This window comes from Castanea sativa, chromosome 8 (assembly GCF_040712315.1).
Source record: "Castanea sativa cultivar Marrone di Chiusa Pesio chromosome 8, ASM4071231v1".
Taxonomy (NCBI): domain Eukaryota; kingdom Viridiplantae; phylum Streptophyta; class Magnoliopsida; order Fagales; family Fagaceae; genus Castanea; species Castanea sativa.
In genome coordinates, this window is record NC_134020.1 from 46,894,515 (window position 1) to 46,913,983 (window position 19,469).

Here is a 19,469-nt window from a genome sequence, read left to right on the forward strand (position 1 = left end):
AGCCCATAAAAACCTGTTATTCTCCATTGAAATCCAGCCCCATCCCCTGTTATCACCGCATCAATATGATGCACTAAGTAACTCTTGATTTCAAGGTTCACCTCCTTTCTCCAGAGCATTGCCAAACCACCACCTTTCCCCTTCTTCTTCACATAGAATCCATTTTCAAAACTGATTTTCATTCTAACTTTTGTCATACCTGCATTTTTCTTCTTTGTCTCCGTTAAGAAGACCACCGTGGGATCCCAACGCTACACTAACTCGCGCAACGCACCAACTAACCGGGGGGTCCCACGTCCCCAGCAGTTCCAGGACAAGGAGATCATTGCTTTCGGTGGTGCTGTCCAGCAGCCATTGCCGTTTCCTTGGTTTGGTGCTCATCAGAGGGGAGAGCTTCACCACGATTCTTCTTAGTCACTCTCTTTTCCTTAATTTCTAGAGCTTCAATACCACTTACACGTTTATTTCCAAGCTCAATTCTTTGATCTGCCATAACTATATCACTCTGTGAGCCCTGTTCTCTAGCTAATTTTTTCCAAGCTTTAGTTTTGGGCTTATCATACTTGCCGTTGTTTGTGTCAAGAAGGCCCACAACTTCTTCTGCCTTTATATTCAACTTGGGCTATATTCAACTTTTTTGGGCTTTTGTTGGCCCACAACTGAGTTCTTATCTAAGCATTCTTTTTCTTTCCCTTTAACTAACGCTGAAAGAGAGTTTTTGCGTGGGGCATTACCTTTCTTTGCCTCGAGAAGACTAGCCATAGAACTGTCTAAATTGATTGATTGACCAACCGCCTGACTCTTTGTCAACTCAGCCTCGTCAGCGTGTTTAGGCCCTTGATTCCCGCTTGATTGTTGATTCCCACAACTGTTGTTAGCCGTTGGATCATCCTTGCCATTCCTCCCCTGTTGCGGATCCGATCTTTCACTTTCATTCCTTGAAGGGTAGCTATCGGATTTGTTGGGTTGTTCTCCTCCCTAACTTTTGTGAATCCCATTAGCCCGAATCCAATCTCCATATTGGTGTTTAGCTGTTTGTGCACTTGGTGAGGTTGCACAATGTCTATCGTCATGGCTGATCTTGCCGCAAATATAACAGATAGTTGGGAGTTGTTCATATTTGAAAGTGACCCACACTCTCATTTTCCAGGTTTGTAATGTATCCACCTCTGCGGAGTGGTTGATGGAGTTGCAAGGCCACACAGACTCTCATAAATTTGGCCTGGTCCGTCTGCCATGATCTCCGATCAGTTTCAAGATAGGTGCCTATTTTTCTCCCAATGTCTCTCCCTGTTTCTTCTGCCATTAACTCAAAGGGAAGCCCCCATATCTGGACCCAAAAGGGTGAGTGCTTGAACGCAATGTTTGCTACCGAGAGACCTTTTTTTCCAACGACATAACAGGAGTAGATTATTGTCAAAGTTCCATGGACCATTTCTTTCAACCCATTCCAGCTAATATTATGAACTGAACTTAAACTGGAGTACAAAGTTACCCACTTCAACTACCCTTAAATCTGATCCCATCTTCCATACGGACCTGAGTGTGTTCTTTAGAGCACGTTGATTTTGTTGTCTGTCTGATTGAAGCTTTCCAAAGAGACTGAGGGCACATTCCTCTAGTAGATTTGCTCTACCTTTTACTGTGACTTGAATGTCTTCCTCTTCCTCCTTAGTTAGCTATAGGTTTTGTAATCCATTAAGAAGTGCTTGCTCCATCCTAGATCACTAGATGAATCATGCTCTATTGCAGGGTGTTGGTAATCTAAGAGAAAGCCCCACGCAAAAGCTAAGGGGAGAAAGAGCTCCTAATAGAGAAGAGAGGAAAAAACTCCTACGAAGGGAGCTCCTATTTTTTTAAACCTTTGGGTGAAAATATTGATATTTGCACATACATTACAAAATGATGGAAATTATAGTCCCAACTCCCATCCCATCAAATAATAATAGCATTATTTAGATAAGATATGATGTAGAGTCAAACAATGAAATCTTATTGATTTTAAACCACAACTCATGAAAGAGCGCGCACAGAAAGATTGAGAAATAGAGATGGATTCTTTTTTATAACCTCAACAAACACCCTAATGTGTAAAAGATATGACCAAAAGATTGGCAACTCATCTCCTTTGAACGGACCAAAACCCTCGTCTTTGAACAAATTATGATCCACACTCAACCCTAACACAATCCTATTAATACAGATCAAATTTGACTAAATTACGACCCTTTACAACACTTTGTTTTGAACCAAGATTTTTGCCAGCAATCTTAAAAACTAAGACACTAGATAAACAAAAGGTGTATTAGAGCAAATTATACCTCAGATATCACAGGACACGTTTAAAGGTGTTGGCTTGGGCAGGTTATGGCGTTAGTCAAGCAAGAAATAATATATTTTGAACAAAACTCTTATTACGCAATTGACCAGAGATCCAGGCACTGTATGATGGAAAGAAGCATGCTTTCCTTGCTCCTGCTTGCTTGATTTTGATTCTCTTAACACCAATTATATCAATAATCAATATCAATCAATCAATATATATATATGGATTTTGCTAATGTGTGTCCTTAGGGCACACAATAATTAATCATTCTTGGAAATATTTTCTCGGAAATTGAAAAAGTATTGACAGCTTTTTCAAATCCTGAGAAAATGTTTCCAAAAATAGATGACTTAATGTGTGCCTTAAGATCACATATTAACCGGACCCTATATATATATATAAAGAGACTTTATGTAGGAAAACATAAGATTCTGCGAAGTGACACATTGTATAACATCCTTCTCATTTAGGCTTTCACCTCATCTAAATTTAGCATTTATGTCAAACTATTAAGTAATGACAAATGCATTTATTTTGATGTATTAATAAAATTCAAAGAATTTGTATACATTTATAACTTTACATACTTTGAACTGATACAGATGGATTTAAAAAGTCATGGGAAATGCAGGAATAAAATTCAAAGAATTTATATACATTTATAACTTTACATGCTTTGAATTGATACAGATGGATCTAAAAAGTCATGAAAAATGTAAGAATAAAAAAAACTTTGCAATTTTCTGCATAAGACTAACTTCAATGCAGAATTGCAATAGTTGAATTCAATGAATTGGGCAAATGTTATTTGTCTCCACATTTATCTAATATAAATCATCATTTCCATTGGACTTAAAAATTAAACTTCCATAATTTTCTCACAATATCTATATATAAAAGCAGAGACGTCATGTGAGAAAACATGAAGTTTTGCCAAGTGGCACATTGTATAACATCCTTCTCATTTAGGCTTCCACCTCATCTAAATTTAGCATTTATGTCAAACTATTAAGTAATGGCAAATGCAATTATTTCGATGTATTAATAAAATTCAAAGAATTTGTATACATTTATAACTTTACATACTTTGAATTGATACGGATGGATTTAAAAAGTGAAATGTCAGAATAAAATTCAAAGAATTTGTATACATTTATAACTTTACATGCTTTGAATTAATACGGATGGATCTAAAAAGTCATGGGAAATGTAAGAATCAAAAAAACTTTGCAATTTTCTGCATAAGACTAACTTCAATGCAGAATTGCAAGAGTCGAATTCAATGAATTGGACAAATATTATTTTTCTCCACATTTATCTAATATAAATCCCCATTTCTATTTTACTTAAAAATTAAACTTCCATAATTTTTTCACAATATCTTTGTTTTTCTTTCTGAGAGATATGTTAATTTTCAAAATACTACGTTCGATTTAGATAATTTGTTTAGATTTAATGTATACGGTTTTACCTATGTAGCATTCTAATTTATTTAGGCTTATTTTTTCATATTATGTGCCAATTTATATTTTTGGTTTTCTGTATGATGCGTATACTTGGTAAGGATCTATTTTTAGCTACTTTTAGTTCAATTAAAATTTGGAGGTTAAATTGTGAAATTCTAGAAGTTTTTAAAGCTAATTGATATATAAAACATAAAAAATACAAAAAAGACACCTAGGAACCAATAGGTTTGTAGTTGACAATTTTACTATGATCTGGTGACATTTCTTGATTGCATGAATTAAAGGAATTTCCGCCCGCCCCCAATGTAATTAGTTTGAATTTAGTTTTAGTAGAAAACCTCATAAACTAAGTGTGACTAACAATAATAGTATTCATGAAATCAATGGGTCATAAGTAATTTCTTACAAAATTTATCAAATTGCACCGCGCATCATGCGGGATATCGGCTAGTTTACATAATAGTACAAATCAATGTAAATTATGCTAAAAATCTTCAAGGTCCTCCAGGCATGGAATGCTTTTATCTGTACATCCTCCCTACATCACCAATGAAAAAGGCAAACAATTACATCAAGTGCGAGTGGAATAAAGTACAGAGCATGTTCCAAGAAACCAAAGATCCTATAGGGATGTGTAATAATCAAAATCATAAGAGAGATGTTTCATGCCTGCTTGGAAATCAAATTCAATCCGTAACTTGAAGTTTCATTGCCTATGTAATCATGCTGAGTCATGCCGAGTAAGGAATTGGGTTATACATGGATACACCTGCTCCACAGCCTGCATTTTAAAGCATTACACAAATAGCTGTGCAGATAAATAAATTGAAAGAGATGTGATGTTATGCCATCATCCCTGCCGCCCACACCCCCCCCCCCCCCCCCAAAAAAAAAAAAAGAAAAAAAAAATTCATACCAATCGTCCTCCCACCAAATCATAGTGGGCATAATGTGGACCTCCAGGCTCTCCAAATACTTTATAGGTAACCAGTTTCTCAGGAATGAGTTTAACAGTTGCTGGTGCATCCAAATCATCATAAGAAATAAGCATAGACTATTAATCTCAAACAAGGTAGATATATAAATCATCTGGAATTTAAGCATACCCTCTACAGCTTCAGGTGGGCATATGAGATCCCGGTCACCAGCTAGTGCTAAGATAGGGACATTGCCTTTATGTACATGATCCTTGTAAGAAAAGGTACCACTCCTGTCACATAACCCACCCTCTCGAAAAGCCGTTGTAAGCTGCAAGAGAAGTTTAGCAGGTATAGTACCTGCCAGTTGTAATTGGAGGTTACATTTATTAGTAGTTAGTGGTGATTCAAGGTATGATATCATGCATATAGTTGAACCATTCAATTGATGTAGACGGACCAGAAACTTACAAAAGTTGTTCAATACAAGCTTTTTTAACAACTCAGGGTGCATCATGTCCTCTGCTGAAATAAGATTATTAAGCCAAGACAAGACATAAGGAGCTTGAGATGAGAGAGGATAAGCTGCTGCCAATAATGTCCCCAAAGGAACAACAGGTACACTGAGAGCCTGCGCAGGATCCGCCTGTATGACAAGTGCCTTGATATTAGTTTCTCAACAAAGGGTATTCTTCCAAACGTTTTGAGAAGATAGTCATTGAATCTAACATGGGGATGATACAATGATGAAATTTTACATCCACTTACAAGTGGTAAGAGCAATTTGAGTGTTGATTTTGAAGATGTGTAGTCAAGGGATGATGCCAAAGTAACAATAGCCGCAAATCTTGAGTCTCTTCCTTCAAAAGCTTATAAGATAAAATACATGAATGCATCAATAGGATTCTTCTTTCTTCACAAAATAAATGGAAAGAAGAAAGACAAACATGGTATAAAACCTGAAACAAACTAACATAACATTTTAAAAAATGATTAAAAAAAAAAAAAAACACATTCTAAATGACGTTAAACTTAGATTAAATTAGTATAAAACCTGAAACTATCATAATAATGGCTCACCATTTTCTATGAATCCATAAAATTAATATTTTTAAAAAATCTTCATTAATCATTGGAGGTGTTCAGACCACACAACATTAGTGAAGGGCCATATTACATTAATAAGTCAGTTATCATTTTCCATAGACAGGAGGAAAGGTCAAACCCATGACATAATTGGTTATAATTATGACAAACTGGAACTGAAAGAAATATTGTGCATAGCAACAAGCCTTCGATCAATCACAGTATAAGGTCAAGCCATTAGAGCAAGTCATGAAATACAATAAAAAGCTTACAGACAGCAATTACAAAAACCAATGCCACCAGTGGGTAAATGTAATTGTAACATGGCACAATACAAGGGATGGAATTGTACCACATCGTGAAAGGGTTGAATAAAGCAAGATACCACCCATGGAGTGTCCAATTGCAAGCAATTTACCATCCTTTGGTTTGCTTTCTGCTGTTACATATTCAATCTATATTGACAAAATTGAACATTGTTAGTTCATCATGTAAAGGGTAGGCATGCTTAGTTTATATATTATAGCTTTCCAGCCAGATAAAAGTCACCTCACCGCAGCTGGAACATCCTCTTCCAAGTAATGATCGAAGTCCCAGTCATATTTCACTATCAAGTCAAGTTGCTTCTGGAAATCTTCTATTGTTGAAACAAAGCGCTCTTGCAAGTCAAACAACGGAGGTGAAACAGATAGTTGGCTCTCATCAATGATATTTACAATTCTTTGGCTCAGATCCCTGATTTGGCTAGCAATACTGGAATTTTGCCTTGTTTCCAACAAACCTAATAGCTTATCCCTTATATCATTAAATCGTCCGGATAATTGAGAATCCACCAAAAGTTTTGAAATCTGATCAAATAATTTAGCTGACATGATCTTGGATTGACCTTCACTGAGAAAGCCAGAGAGTCTTTCAGACAAACGCATAAAGGTTTCTGTCAATTTCATAACCAGTCTTGATTCATCCCACACTGTTGGCATTTCCGTCGTGTCTCCTTTGACAACCATGCTCTCAGACTCTTTTCCTTTGACAGCAAAAGTCTCAGATTCTGCAAAAGCAATAGTGCTATTAGTTGACTGTGGTTCCACGGGAAAAGCACTATTGGTCACACTCTTGGAAGCAGCTTCCATCTGCCCAGATCTTTCATTGGCAGACTGCTTAATTTCTTTGGTGTTTGATCCCTGCACACTCAACCCAGCGCCTCGAACTTCAAGGATCCATGTGTCAAACCCTTGGCCAGACATATACCGAGCAAATGAAGACTGAAAAAGATACCACATACGTTAGTAGGATGCTATACTGTGGTATAGAAATGTGGGAAATGTAGGAGACCAAAAAAAAAACACCCAAGTGTAAAGAATCATTAAATTATTCTTAAGCTGCATAAGTGTTTAATAATTACATGATATCAGTGTCACATTTAATACCATTTTCAGGCAAACTCACAGGATTGAGCAACAAATGGCATAACAAAAGATACTTAAGGGAACCAAACCAATGATGTGCAGGGTGAACTATACTCAAGAGACCAAAAATTGAGAAACATATAACATAAAAAGAAGTTTGGATGAGTAAAAATACAAGTAAATGCATCGATAAGTACATTCAGGTCAGACAGGTTGATGATAAAATTAGTGAAAATTCCCAAAAATGATTTAAGCAAGTTCATAGTATAAATGCACCATGCAGAGGATTAACTTCATAATCATGTTACCAGAAAAACAAAGCCTAAAAGTTTGTCAATATGGGCGTTGAGAATATTCTTGATTTTCCTTGGACATAACACAGAGGACAGGAGGTTCACAATGAAGCTAAATGCTAAAGGATGCATATGCTGACTACAACTAGAATTGCAGCTTTAGTGAGTTGGGTGAACCACTACTAACATTATACTGTCATTTTTATACAGCTTTTTTCTTACATTTCCAACAAAGATACAATAATCCAATCACAGTTCCATACTTCATATCCCACCACAACTTGATATGCAATGACCTTCTTAGTCGCTCCTTCCTCACAAATGATCGTCAAATACATCACAAATAATCAATTCATGTATCCCCACTTTCCAGGCAGTCAAGCTTTACCATTCCCTAGCCTGACTTAAGATTCATTACAATAACTATTCATACATGTTTAACACTATAGTGTCCTACATACCTCAAAAACATTCTAAAAAATTGTAAAGCATATTTTTCCTTGTTTAATTCACAAAATTTACAAGCACACTCTCTCAACACAAACTCAACCATAATCCTAATGAAATAGTCATATACTCATTTGCCAAAAAAAGAAATAGTCATAGACATAGTATCAAACAAACGAAACAAAAATAGAATCCAAAACATGAAAATTTTGGGGCCCCACACAATTTTTTTTTGGTAATATCCTTCATATTGCTCTCTCTCAAATTGTCAAATTTAACTTGGCACTATTATAAGATTAAGACATCATTGTCTTTAAACACACATTATATATAAAAAAAACATCATAAGGTTAAAAAAAAAAAATTACCCCAGGAGAGAGATCGTATCCAATAGCATTAGTTCCCACTCCAGACAACAGTAACAGCGGATGATTCCTCGGAGGAGCCTACATAATTTTTTTTTTTTTTTTTGGTTCATATTTATTAATACTAATAGTTAATAAACAACGTTAATTAAATAAAAGTAAATAAATTTGATAATTTTAAAAAAGTTAAAAAAAAAAGTTTTTAACAGACCTGAGGGGAAGGACGGTAACGCCAGAGTGCGAGTTTCCAATCGGAGTTTGATACCGAGACATAGTGGAGCTCGTCCGCCGTACATATCGGCGGTTTTTCCTGACTCTTCAAAACGGCGTCGTTCGACGAGGAGGAGGAGGAGGAGGAGGAGGAGAAGAAAGCTCTCAGCCTCAACGACGACGACTTAGTTCTCCAATTGGGAAACGAACAAACAGCCACTGCTCGAAAGGTTCCGCCGCTGCCGCCGCGGCGTGAGAGGATGGTCGACGTGGCGACTTGCAGAGCCGAGCGAATATCGGATTGAATCGTCGTTGCCATTTTTTTTGTTACTTTCTTCTTCGTTTCGGTGCTTTTGCTTTGGTGCCAACGTGGAATTGGGACAGCAATAACAATAATGATGTTCCAAATCTGACAAATAAATCCAATTTGTGAAACGTGTGTGAATGAATCATTGACCCAACATTTTTCACACCTTATAATTTTGCCCAATTTCTTGTTGGTCGGTTCGGCTAGCTGTTGTGTAAACTGTGAACTGTTGTGTCTTTACGTGTGAATGTTATAAGTGGTTTGTCATTTATTTATGTGTTAAAATTTTAGGCAAAACTGTAAAATTATAACTCACTTTCTTTACTTTTATCAAAATTCATTTCAAGCTTCTCACTTTTTTTTTCTTTTTTCAATTGAGATGTTTTAAGTTTTAAAATTGTTTAATAAAGTCTTTAGGCTCCGTTAAACTCATCTGTTAAACACGCTTAAAATGGCATCATTTTGGTAATTTCAAAATATTTAATAAATAAAATTATTAACCCACCTAGTCCTAAGAGAGAGAGAGAGAGAGAGAGAGAGAGAGATAAACAACAACACCGAATTGGTTGCAGTGGTGTGAAGAATGACTGACCTTGAATTGGATTTTTTGGTACTAATATCGTATTTTGCAAAATGTGTTCTTTTTAAAGGTTTTGTAAAATTTAATTAAAGAGTAGTTTGTAGTGGAGCGAAGAACAATGTGGTGTTCTGAATAGAGTTTGAGTTTTCAGTTTAATTTTGTGTGTTCTTTGGGTATTTCAAATTTTTTGTAATTTTGTGAAATTGCCTTTTTCCTCTCTATTCATGTTGTAATCAAGTACATCCAATTTGAGTTGAGTTGTGAAAGTGTTCAAACTTGGCCCAAACTCTAACTAAGTCAACAAACAATGTTAGTTCCAAAAACCTAAGTGTGGCTTGTGAGCTCAAGTTTAATATCAAACTCTTAAGCTTACACACATGCACATAATCAAATGCATAAATAATTAAAAAAAAAAAACAAAAAAACCAGTAACACACTAATTACTTTATAAATTATACTTATGATTCCAAGTTTGATTCTAGCTTCTTTAGCAATTGTTCCAAACTTCCAATTATGTATGAGATTCTAACCTGATATCTAATGTGCATGATGCCACTTTACACAACATTTATTTCTCTAGATAATGCATGGCCATGTTGTTATGATCACAACCTGGCCTTGCATGCGCAACTGAGTTCATCAAGAAGTTTGATGGCGAATCACCATTTAAGACCACCTACGAGTAGGAACCCTTATCAGCACGTCTTCTTCTTGAAATGGTGATTCACAAGCCTCATTCCTGAATTTTTATGGAGCACATGCAATGAGAAAAGAACATTTTTCAATAGTTTAGGGATAAAAAAAAGAATTAATTTTTTTTTTTGAGAAGGAAAACTTTTTTTAATTGAAGAATAGAAAGTGAAGCATTTTTAATAGTTTATGGATAAAATAAAAATTTTCAATAGTTTAAGAAATAAAAAATGATTTTCTTAAAATTTAGGGATGAAAAACAAAATTTTGTTAAATTTTCAATACCAAAATAATAGTTTATCCTAAAGTTATATATATGTGTGTATTGAAATTCTCTCAAAAAAAAAAAAAAAAACCTATTATGTGATATTGGGCGATGACTGGATCAAGTGTTCTTGTGTATTGGATCTGTTGAAATGCGGATATGTGTCAAATACTTATCACGTGTCCACATTTTAACATGTCCAATACATAAATATATTGGACTCAAGTAAGTTCCATGTGACATTAATATCTAATAATCTAAACTATAGTAAAACATAAAACTATAAATATTGATTTTAATAATAATCTTATTGTCATATATCATAACACACATTGGCAAAATAAACAATCATATCACCTATAATAAGAGTATTATAGCTTAGTAAAGTTGAAATCTATCTTTAAAAAAAGAAAGAAAAATTGATGTATTTTTATGAAACATAATAAAGAAAATATAGTTCAACATTTGTTTTTTTTTTAAAAAATGTTAATCTTAGAATTTTTTTTTTAAAAAAATAACTAAATATGTGTAAAATATTACATTTGGTGGAGCACCCATTAGCTGGGCCGAGCGGCCCAACCAGCATACACCATCACTCTTTACTTTGTTCGCTGTTGGCTGAAGCCTGAGGCTTTCTCAGTTAGGCTTGGCCGCTCTCTGAATCTGATACAAGTTACAACCTCTCTGTTCTCTTCTTGGTTCTTTCTCTCTGTTGTAATATATTTATTTTGATGACCATGTCAATAAATGGAGGAACGGAGGTGAAGAAAGTGTTTATAGGAGCGGGGTGCAACAGAGTTGTGAACAATGTTTCATGGGGAGCTTGTGATTTGGTAGCCTTTGGTGCCCAAAACGCCGTTGTTATATTCTCTCCCAAGGTTCCTCTCTCTGTTTTCTAGTTTTCATTCTATAAATACCCATCTTCTTATATATCATCAAACTGACTTCTTTCTGTCTTTTGTTTTTTGGGTTGTCTATTTATTATTTTTTTTTTGCAGACTGCACAGATTGTGACAACTCTACCGGGCCACAAATCCTCTGTGAATTGCACCCAATGGCTTCCAAGTAACAAATTTGCATTTAAAGGTATATTTTTGAATTGGGTTTTTTATTAAAAGTCCTTGCTTTAGTTTTGGTTTGGCATAATTGGAATTTCTGAACTAGACTAGTTAACGGGTCTATTGGGTGGTTTTATGAATTGATAGGAAAACAAAAGAAAGTAGAAGTTTAAAATTTTGGGGAGAAAGGAATGCCCTTTACTTCAGTGTTATACTCAATAAACTTCTTTGTCTAATGTGAGTTATAACCGTTTATAAATTTTCTTGGAAACCAAAAGGACTTCTCAAAGCTACCATATTTTAAGTTTGTGTCGTTGTTTTCAGACAAATTTATATAAGGTAATTGCTTGTGTACTAGACTAGCTGACTTCTCAAAGCTACCGCATTTTAAATTTCTGAACTAGACTAGGTGACTTATTTTTTTCCTTTTAAAAAGTTAAGGATTTTAGAAGTATAATCATAGTTGATCTCTTACTGGGTTTTTTAATTGATCTTTACTAATTGTATTTAGCTAAAGAGTTAGAGAAGCACTACCTTCTCTCTGGAGATGCTGATGGTGCCATTATTCTGTGGGAATTTTCTCTTCTTGAGAGAAAGGTAATTGCTTGTGTACCTCAGTAATTATTCAATTCTTTTCATTTTTAGTTTCTTGGCAATATGACTCTTTCATTTATAGCTAATTGAACGTATTCCCAAATAGCACTTTGCGTATCCTCAAGTTCAATGAAATTTTCCCCGTAATATGCTTTAGATGATTGATTTATAATTTAAACACTAAAAAAAAGAGAGAATTAAAACCAACTAATTAGTTAAATTTTTTTTTTAACAGTGGAGGTATGCGTTACAAGCACCACAATCACACAAGAAGGGTGTCACATGCATTACTGGAATTATGGTTACTAAAACCGAGGCACTTGTTGCCTCAACTTCTTCAGATGGTAAAGTCCATGTATGGGAAGTGTTGTTCCCATCTACTACCGGAGGTTAGTCATATATTCCTGAAATAAATTAAAACTGTCAAACTGTCATGCATGCTGATGGTGCACTTGTACGTAGTATGTATGTCACTTCCATTTGCTAGAAAAAATAGAAGAACATCATTGTTCTTTATATGCTTTATTTGTTATGATGATAGTCTCTTTCTATCAAACACTTATTTTAGTTCTTTAGTAGTAGTTTTTTTTAAGGCGCTAAAGTTTGTTGAGCTTCTCACGTAGTTCTATGCTTTACTGGAATTGAAGAAATTCTAGACTACGCAGACAATATTTTGCTTCTTGTTGAAATCGATTGTATATAAATAGGGTTTCTGTGGCTAAAGTCAAGTGAATATCCATGAGGTTAGCAATGCTTTAGGAATGTTATGCTATTAACTTCACAGTGCATGTGCTAAAAGTGCAAAGCATTGGCTTTAGGTTCATGTTATGTATAGAATGGCCATTTCTGGAACACTTGTTGATTTGCAGAGCAATGAAACTCGAATAAATGGGCCATGTTTGGATTCTCTGACTTTGAAAGTTGTACTGTGACTTAGAACGATTGTTCCAACTTGATAAATTTCTCTTAGAGTTGACTGGTGTGAGAAATTTATTGATAGTTCAATTGTACCATATCAAGATTTTTTAATATGAGTGCAGATGTGTTTGCTAGCACAAAGATTGCTTGTGTAATAAACTTAAGAGCCCTGGTGGGCCTGGATGCTAAGCGGCATATTAATTATTTGACACTAATAATCTTGGTAGTCTCAACAAGATACTTGATTTGTATGACAGCATGCTTTTTAATGTCTGCAGAAATCCCCTTGATGAGGCTTCATACCCTAATAACACGTGAGCGATATAAACAACTAATCATATTTTATTTCTTTATATATTGCTGAGTAGCACATAGTTAAATGGGACTTCATAAACATATATATATATATATATATATATATATATATATATATATATATATATATATATATATCTCCAAACAAATGGAAGCTCTACTACATTGATGCTAAAGAAAAAGGGTTTGATTAGTAGATGGTCAACCTTGCCTCCCTGGAAGAAGAATAGCCAGGCTCTCTAGCCAACAAATGAAAAGGGAAAGAAAGGCCAAATGAATTAAGTAACAACTAAGCCCTCTCACGTCCTTCTAGCAGCCATCGAAGTCCAAAGCCTATAGGGTTGTTTGGGAGCATGTCTATTCATTTTTTAAACGATTGCTGCTCACTTGGTTTAGCATGATAGTTAAAAAAATGGTTTCTATGATTGCATGATTTCAAAGTTAGGGCTAGTTTTATGTTGCAGAGTGAGAATGTGGCAAAAGAGACTTTGTGTGAGGATGAGGCATGGCAACCACCCAGAGCTTCCTTCTGAGTAGATTAATTGGGGCAGGCTTTTATTTAACGTTTTTTTTGTAAATGCAGATTTATACTTGCTGAATAACCTTATTTTAAAAAATGTGATTCAAAAAGACATGTTTTGAATTTGTTTTTTCTTATCCATATTGTTCAAAATTAAAGAATTGATGTCTATCCAGGCTTATTTTTGGATATGGTTAGCTACTAGAATAATAGCGCCCGCCTTGTTTAAAAAGAGATGGGTCTTATTTTGCCTCTTTTTCTTAGTTTGATTCACACATATGGTTTGTCTCTTAGTTAAAGATCTTTATATTATGTCAAATTTCTTATAACTCTCATATCTCTTTACTTTATGTCATGGTTTCGAGCCTAAAAAGTCATAGTCGCTGTTCTGAAGAATTGTTCAAATGTGGTTATATTCAAGATGGTTTTCAAAATGTCTTGTTGTTTGATATTAATTTGCATCTGAATTGATCTAGTTTGTGTACTAAGTTTATTCTAAGAAGCTTATTTGCAGACATTTTGTTTTAAAACATTAATAAAAACCTTTTCTTGGTTATTTTAGGTGATTGTCAATTGCAATGTCTGGAAACTCTCTTTGTTGGTTCGAAACCTATGGTGGCACTTTCATTAGCGGAATTGCCTGGAAATACTGGTCATATGGTTCTAGCAATGGGAGGATTGGATAACAAGATTCATCTTTACTGTGGAGAGAGGACAGGAAAGGTATCTTGTGTCTTACTTGTCAATCTTACATTGAAGTTCTTTTTTTTTTTTATTGGTTACATTGAATTACCTATGTAGTCTTCTTTGTGGCAGTAACTTGATTGAAGCTCTTTTTTTTTGATTGGTTACATTGAAGTTCCTATATAGTCTTCATTGTGGCAGTAACTTATTTTGGGTCCTTTCCTTCTTATTTTTGGTTTTTTGGCATACGCCTTCAGTTTCTTCGTGCTTGTGAATTAAAAGGGCATACAGACTGGATCCGAAGTCTGGACTTCTCATTACCTATATGCACCAATGGTGAACCAAATAGTATTCTACTTGTAAGTTCGTCTCAGGACAAAGGCATACGCATATGGAAGATGGCTCTAAGGAGTTCTCTTTGCAGCACTCAGGGTGCATACAGGAAAGAAGAAATGAGTCTTGCATCTTATATTGAAGGCCCTTTGCTTGTAGCTGGTTCATCCTCTTATCAAATATCTTTGGAATCTCTTCTAATTGGACATGAAGATTGGGTATATTCAGTCGAGTGGCAACCCCCTTCAACTGAATCTGTAGAAGGTATTGGTTACTATCAGCCTCAAAGCATCTTATCTGCATCTATGGACAAGACAATGATGATCTGGCAACCTGAAAAGAATTCTGGAATCTGGATGAATGTTGTCACTGTTGGAGAATTAAGTCATTGTGCTTTGGGGTTTTATGGTGGCCATTGGAGCCCAAGTGGGGATTCAATTTTAGCACATGGATATGGTGGATCCTTCCATCTCTGGAAAAATGTTGGTGTGGACCTGGATAATTGGCAACCACAAAAAGTTCCCTCTGGGCACTTTGCAGGAGTGACAGATATTGTGTGGGCAAGATCTGGTGAATACGTACTGTCAGTTAGTCATGACCAGGTAATATATTGGCCATAGTGCTAAAGAACTTTATTGAATTTTTTGTTATTTATAAAAAATGTTCTGATTGCAGTTACGGGTTGGCTTTTATAGAGAATTTATGACTTGGTGTTTCAATTAGTTTTCCTATATTTCTTGCATGAAACTTGTAAATTTGTTATAGATGTGGCGAGTATTTGGAAAGTTATCCACTTATCCCATGCTGATGACAAGTGAGTAAAATATGATTTAAGAAACTGATACAGTTTCAACTTAGAAAAGTGGACTGTATGGCATTTAATAGGCTGGTAAGTATTGCATTTTGTTGTGAACTGAAATTGTCTTCAAGTGGTCTGTGACTAACAATGCAAATCATAAAGGGCAAGTGAACACCACAAGTGATTTGAACAGTACATTTCAAATTTGTATGTTTTAGCAACGGTAAGAGTCTCGGGTTGTCAAGTGCAAGTTCATAGGCTTAAGTTTTGATAGCTGGTGCTTAAGACAAACAAAATGCTGAAAGGGAGTACCATATCCAGGTTATCCCTTCCAGGACCCCACTTTAGTGTGACCAGCCTGAGTAATGACCTTTTCTCTTTGACTTTTTTAATTTTTAAGCAATATGTTGATGTCCGACCTGGTACGTGATATGGGTAACTCACCAAAGATGTATCTTGTAAATAGTATAGTCTTGAGTGTGGATTCAATTCTGAGTAAACGAGCTGAAAATCAATCAAATGAAGCTTCTCTTATTGACACAATTTTTATCTGAAAAACTGGGATATGTGCTTATGTAAGCAAGAGTTGTGTACTACTCAATAAGCCCGTTTTGACCTCTGAAAAAATATTTAGGAAAATGATACCAGTGTGGCCCTTCCTGCATCAGAACACAAGCCATCTTAGCACTTGGTAATGAAATTCACGTTCTAAGTTAGTGAGATTACTACTCAAACAATCTTTGAACATTAGAGATGTTCTTTTACTGCAAAATTGATAAGTCATAGGAATGGTGAAACTTCTAGTTTTTTCTTTGAAATGAAAGGACAATTTTATTTTCTTAAAGTGATATTTCTGTAAGTAAATTGTTACTTTTTTTTCTCCTATTAACTTTTCGTATTGATATGAGATCTGCAATATGGCTGATAGTTGAAAAAAGTCTACTGAAAATCCTACAAATTTTAGTTAAGTAGGCAGATTGCTTACCTAGTGTTTTATTTATTTCTCTATAATTTAAGAGGTAATTGTCAACAATATTTTGCATGCAGTCTCTTATTAAAGATGCTATTGATTTCATGAGTTTTAAAATATGCAGACAACTCGAATATATGCTTCATGGCAAAATGAAGCTTCTCTTATAGATGGGGACTCTTGGCATGAAATTGCACGTCCTCAGGTTCATGGTCATGATATTAATTGTGTGACCATCGTCCAAGGAAAGGGGAACCATCGTTTTGTCAGTGGAGCTGATGAGAAAGTTGCCAGAGTTTTTGAAGCTACTTTGTCTTTTTTGAAGACATTGAACCATGCCACTTCACAGAATATTAGTTTACCTGAAGATCTCCAAGCAGATGTTCAGGTCTTGGGCGCAAATATGTCTGCTCTTGGGCTATCACAGAAACCCATCTATGTTCAGGGTGAGTTTCTCTCTTTCTTCTCTCAATCAAAATCTCAAGCATGATATTTGGATTGGAAAGATACTAGTATATCCATCGACACCATTTTCGATTATAATTTTGGCTCTTTCCACCAGATTTTAAGAGCTTGACAGCTGTTATATATGTATATATATAAAGGCTCTTGGCATTTCTCTCGCTTATATTATCTAGATATATATTGACTTTCTTTTTATCATTATGATTTATAGACTCTTTAACCCTGTTTTGTTATGATGCATTGCTTAGTGGTTAAAAAACCTTTAAGACTATCCTAAAGTTAACAATAAAAGAATCTTAAATAAATTCAAGGACATTATCTTTTTCTTTTTCTACCTTTTGTATTGTGAAAAGATAAATTAACCTTATCATTTTTATAAGTCTTTGTTCTTTTTAGTGGTGAAGCTCTCAAGCTTCCTGGTTGTGCCCCTTTGAGCTTTTTCTTTAATGGATTTTTATTACGTATCCAAAAAAAAAAAAAAAAAAAAAAAGAAGAAGCTCTCAAGCTTCCTTGTCAATGTGAAAATGTAAGTTTTCAATTTATTATTGGTCGGTGCAGATAAAGGTTTTTTTTTAAATGAATTGGTGCTTGATAAGTTGGTAAGGTAGAACTGATTTAATGGGCCATTTATATGCAGCCACACATGATAACCATGACAGAAATGGGAATGATGGCCTTGACACCATTGAAACTATTCCTGATGCTGTTCCAGCTGTGTTGACTGAACCTCCAATTGAAGATCAACTGGCATGGCATACACTGTGGCCAGAATCACACAAACTTTATGGTCATGGGAATGAATTGTTTTCTTTATGCTGTGACCATGAAGGGAAGCTTGTTGCTTCATCATGCAAGGTATATGGTGTCATTTAGCTGTTCTGCTATTATAGTTACAAATTCTTGAAAGTGAATTTCAATAGAGCTAGGCTGAGTGAGTGCTATAGGTGGGTTGTACATTATTGCTTATATACTTGTGTTTGCAGGCCCAATCAGCAACAGCAGCAGAAATATGGCTATGGCAAGTGGATTCATGGAAGGCAGTTGGTCAGTTGCAGTCTCACAGCTTAACTGTGACACAGATGGAGTTCTCTCATGATGACAGCATGCTTTTGGCTGTCTCAAGGGATCGCCAATTCTCCGTTTTCACAATCAAAAGAACAGGTACTATAAACCCCTCACCATTTCAAGTGAGATTGTCTCGTCTCAACATATCGTATTGCATGTTTGCTGCTTTCCACTTATCAAAAAAAAAAAAAAAAAGCATGTTTACTGCTTTCTATTTGGTCATCTCTTTACATTTAGCACATTGGAGGGTTTGCATTTTCTCATTTGAAGGACTTTGTGAGGGAACAATGAAATTCTCTCTTTAATTACTGAAAATTTTCAGCATGGTAAGATAAGATAAAACAGGAAGGCTTCGTGGATTAGATTCAGTAAGAGAAGACTTTTAGGGTTCTTCACTTTATATTCCTTTGTTTTACACAAAGATCTACAGAAATGCGTTGAAAAAAAAAAATGAAAATTTTTGTGTAAACACCACCATTGCTTGCTGCCACATCTCATCCTCTTGGCATATTGGCATCTTAATCATTTTCCTTTGCTGTTTGTATAATACCCTTATCATCACCTCTTGTTTTCCTAGCACCCACCCATAAATATTTAGTCACATTTTTTTTCTTTGTCTCATTAAACAATAAGGGACAAATGGAACATTCATTGGGAGTGGAATTAAAATGGCGTTGTTGATTTGGAATCAGTCAGGACAACCCTTTCCAATTTGGACTTTTTGTGGAATTTAACAAGAAATCTTAATTACATAGTTTCATTGATGTCTATTTAGGCACTGATGAAATCAGTTATCAGCTCCTAGCAAGGCAGGAGGCACACAAAAGAATTATTTGGTCATGCTCTTGGAATCCCTATGGTCATGAATTTGCAACGGGTTCACGGGACAAGACAGTGAAGATCTGGGCTGTCGATAAGGGATCTTCTGTTAAGCTGCTTATGACTTTGCCACAATTCGATAGTAGTGTCACAGCATTATCTTGGGTTGGTCTTGGTCACCAGAAAAATGATGGTTTCCTAGCAGTTGGAATGGAAAGCGGACTCATTGAACTTTGGAGTCTGTCTGTCAGAAGAGCTGATGATGGCAGTGGCTCAGCAGCAGGTGTAGCTGCTGCTGTTGCAGTAAAACTTGATCCCTTCATGTGCCATGTCTCTGCAGTAAACCGATTAGCATGGAAAGGCCCCAAGAAGAGTGAAAATTGCAAGAATGTACAGCTTGCTTCATGTGGTGCTGATAATTGTGTTAGAGTGTTTGAGGTAAATGTTGATTACGCGGAAAATTAATTTTTGTATCTATAGACATAATTTTGCTAATCCCTATATTGATGGCTGATTATAATCACTTAAATTCTTTCTAATGGAAATATGCTTGTTTTAGACCTCGTTTAAA

General features: G+C 35.2%; 2 protein-coding genes across 4 annotated transcripts; one reads left to right on the forward strand and one right to left on the reverse strand.

The window, feature by feature from the left end:
* Positions 1-4,143: 4,143 nt before the first annotated feature.
* LOC142605716 (uncharacterized) lies at positions 4,144-8,954 on the reverse strand. 3 transcript variants are annotated; one of them, XR_012839109.1, is made up of 10 exons: positions 8,518-8,954; positions 8,310-8,387; positions 6,350-7,057; positions 6,148-6,250; positions 5,478-5,569; positions 5,181-5,355; positions 4,899-5,069; positions 4,709-4,809; positions 4,462-4,573; positions 4,144-4,330 (listed from the first exon to the last, which is right to left on the reverse strand). XR_012839109.1 is itself a non-coding variant. In XM_075777152.1 (10 exons), the coding sequence occupies exons 1-9, from the start codon at positions 8,833-8,835 to the stop codon at positions 4,514-4,516; spliced, it is 1,815 nt and encodes a 604-aa protein (XP_075633267.1). In that variant the 5' UTR covers positions 8,836-8,953; the 3' UTR covers positions 4,144-4,330; positions 4,466-4,513. The 3 variants fall into 3 exon arrangements, 1 of the variants encoding a protein (XP_075633267.1); XR_012839108.1 differs by having other exon boundaries at positions 5,478-5,578; positions 8,518-8,953; XM_075777152.1 differs by having other exon boundaries at positions 4,466-4,573; positions 5,478-5,578; positions 8,518-8,953.
* A 1,977-nt stretch (positions 8,955-10,931) lies between these two features.
* On the forward strand, positions 10,932-19,469 carry LOC142608171 (elongator complex protein 2). Its single transcript, XM_075779885.1, has 10 exons — positions 10,932-11,236; positions 11,357-11,444; positions 11,928-12,013; positions 12,246-12,399; positions 14,326-14,486; positions 14,705-15,382; positions 16,674-16,995; positions 17,652-17,869; positions 17,998-18,175; positions 18,855-19,469. Exons 1-10 carry the CDS (start codon positions 11,090-11,092, stop codon positions 19,361-19,363), a joined length of 2,541 nt encoding a protein of 846 aa, XP_075636000.1. The 5' UTR covers positions 10,932-11,089; the 3' UTR covers positions 19,364-19,469.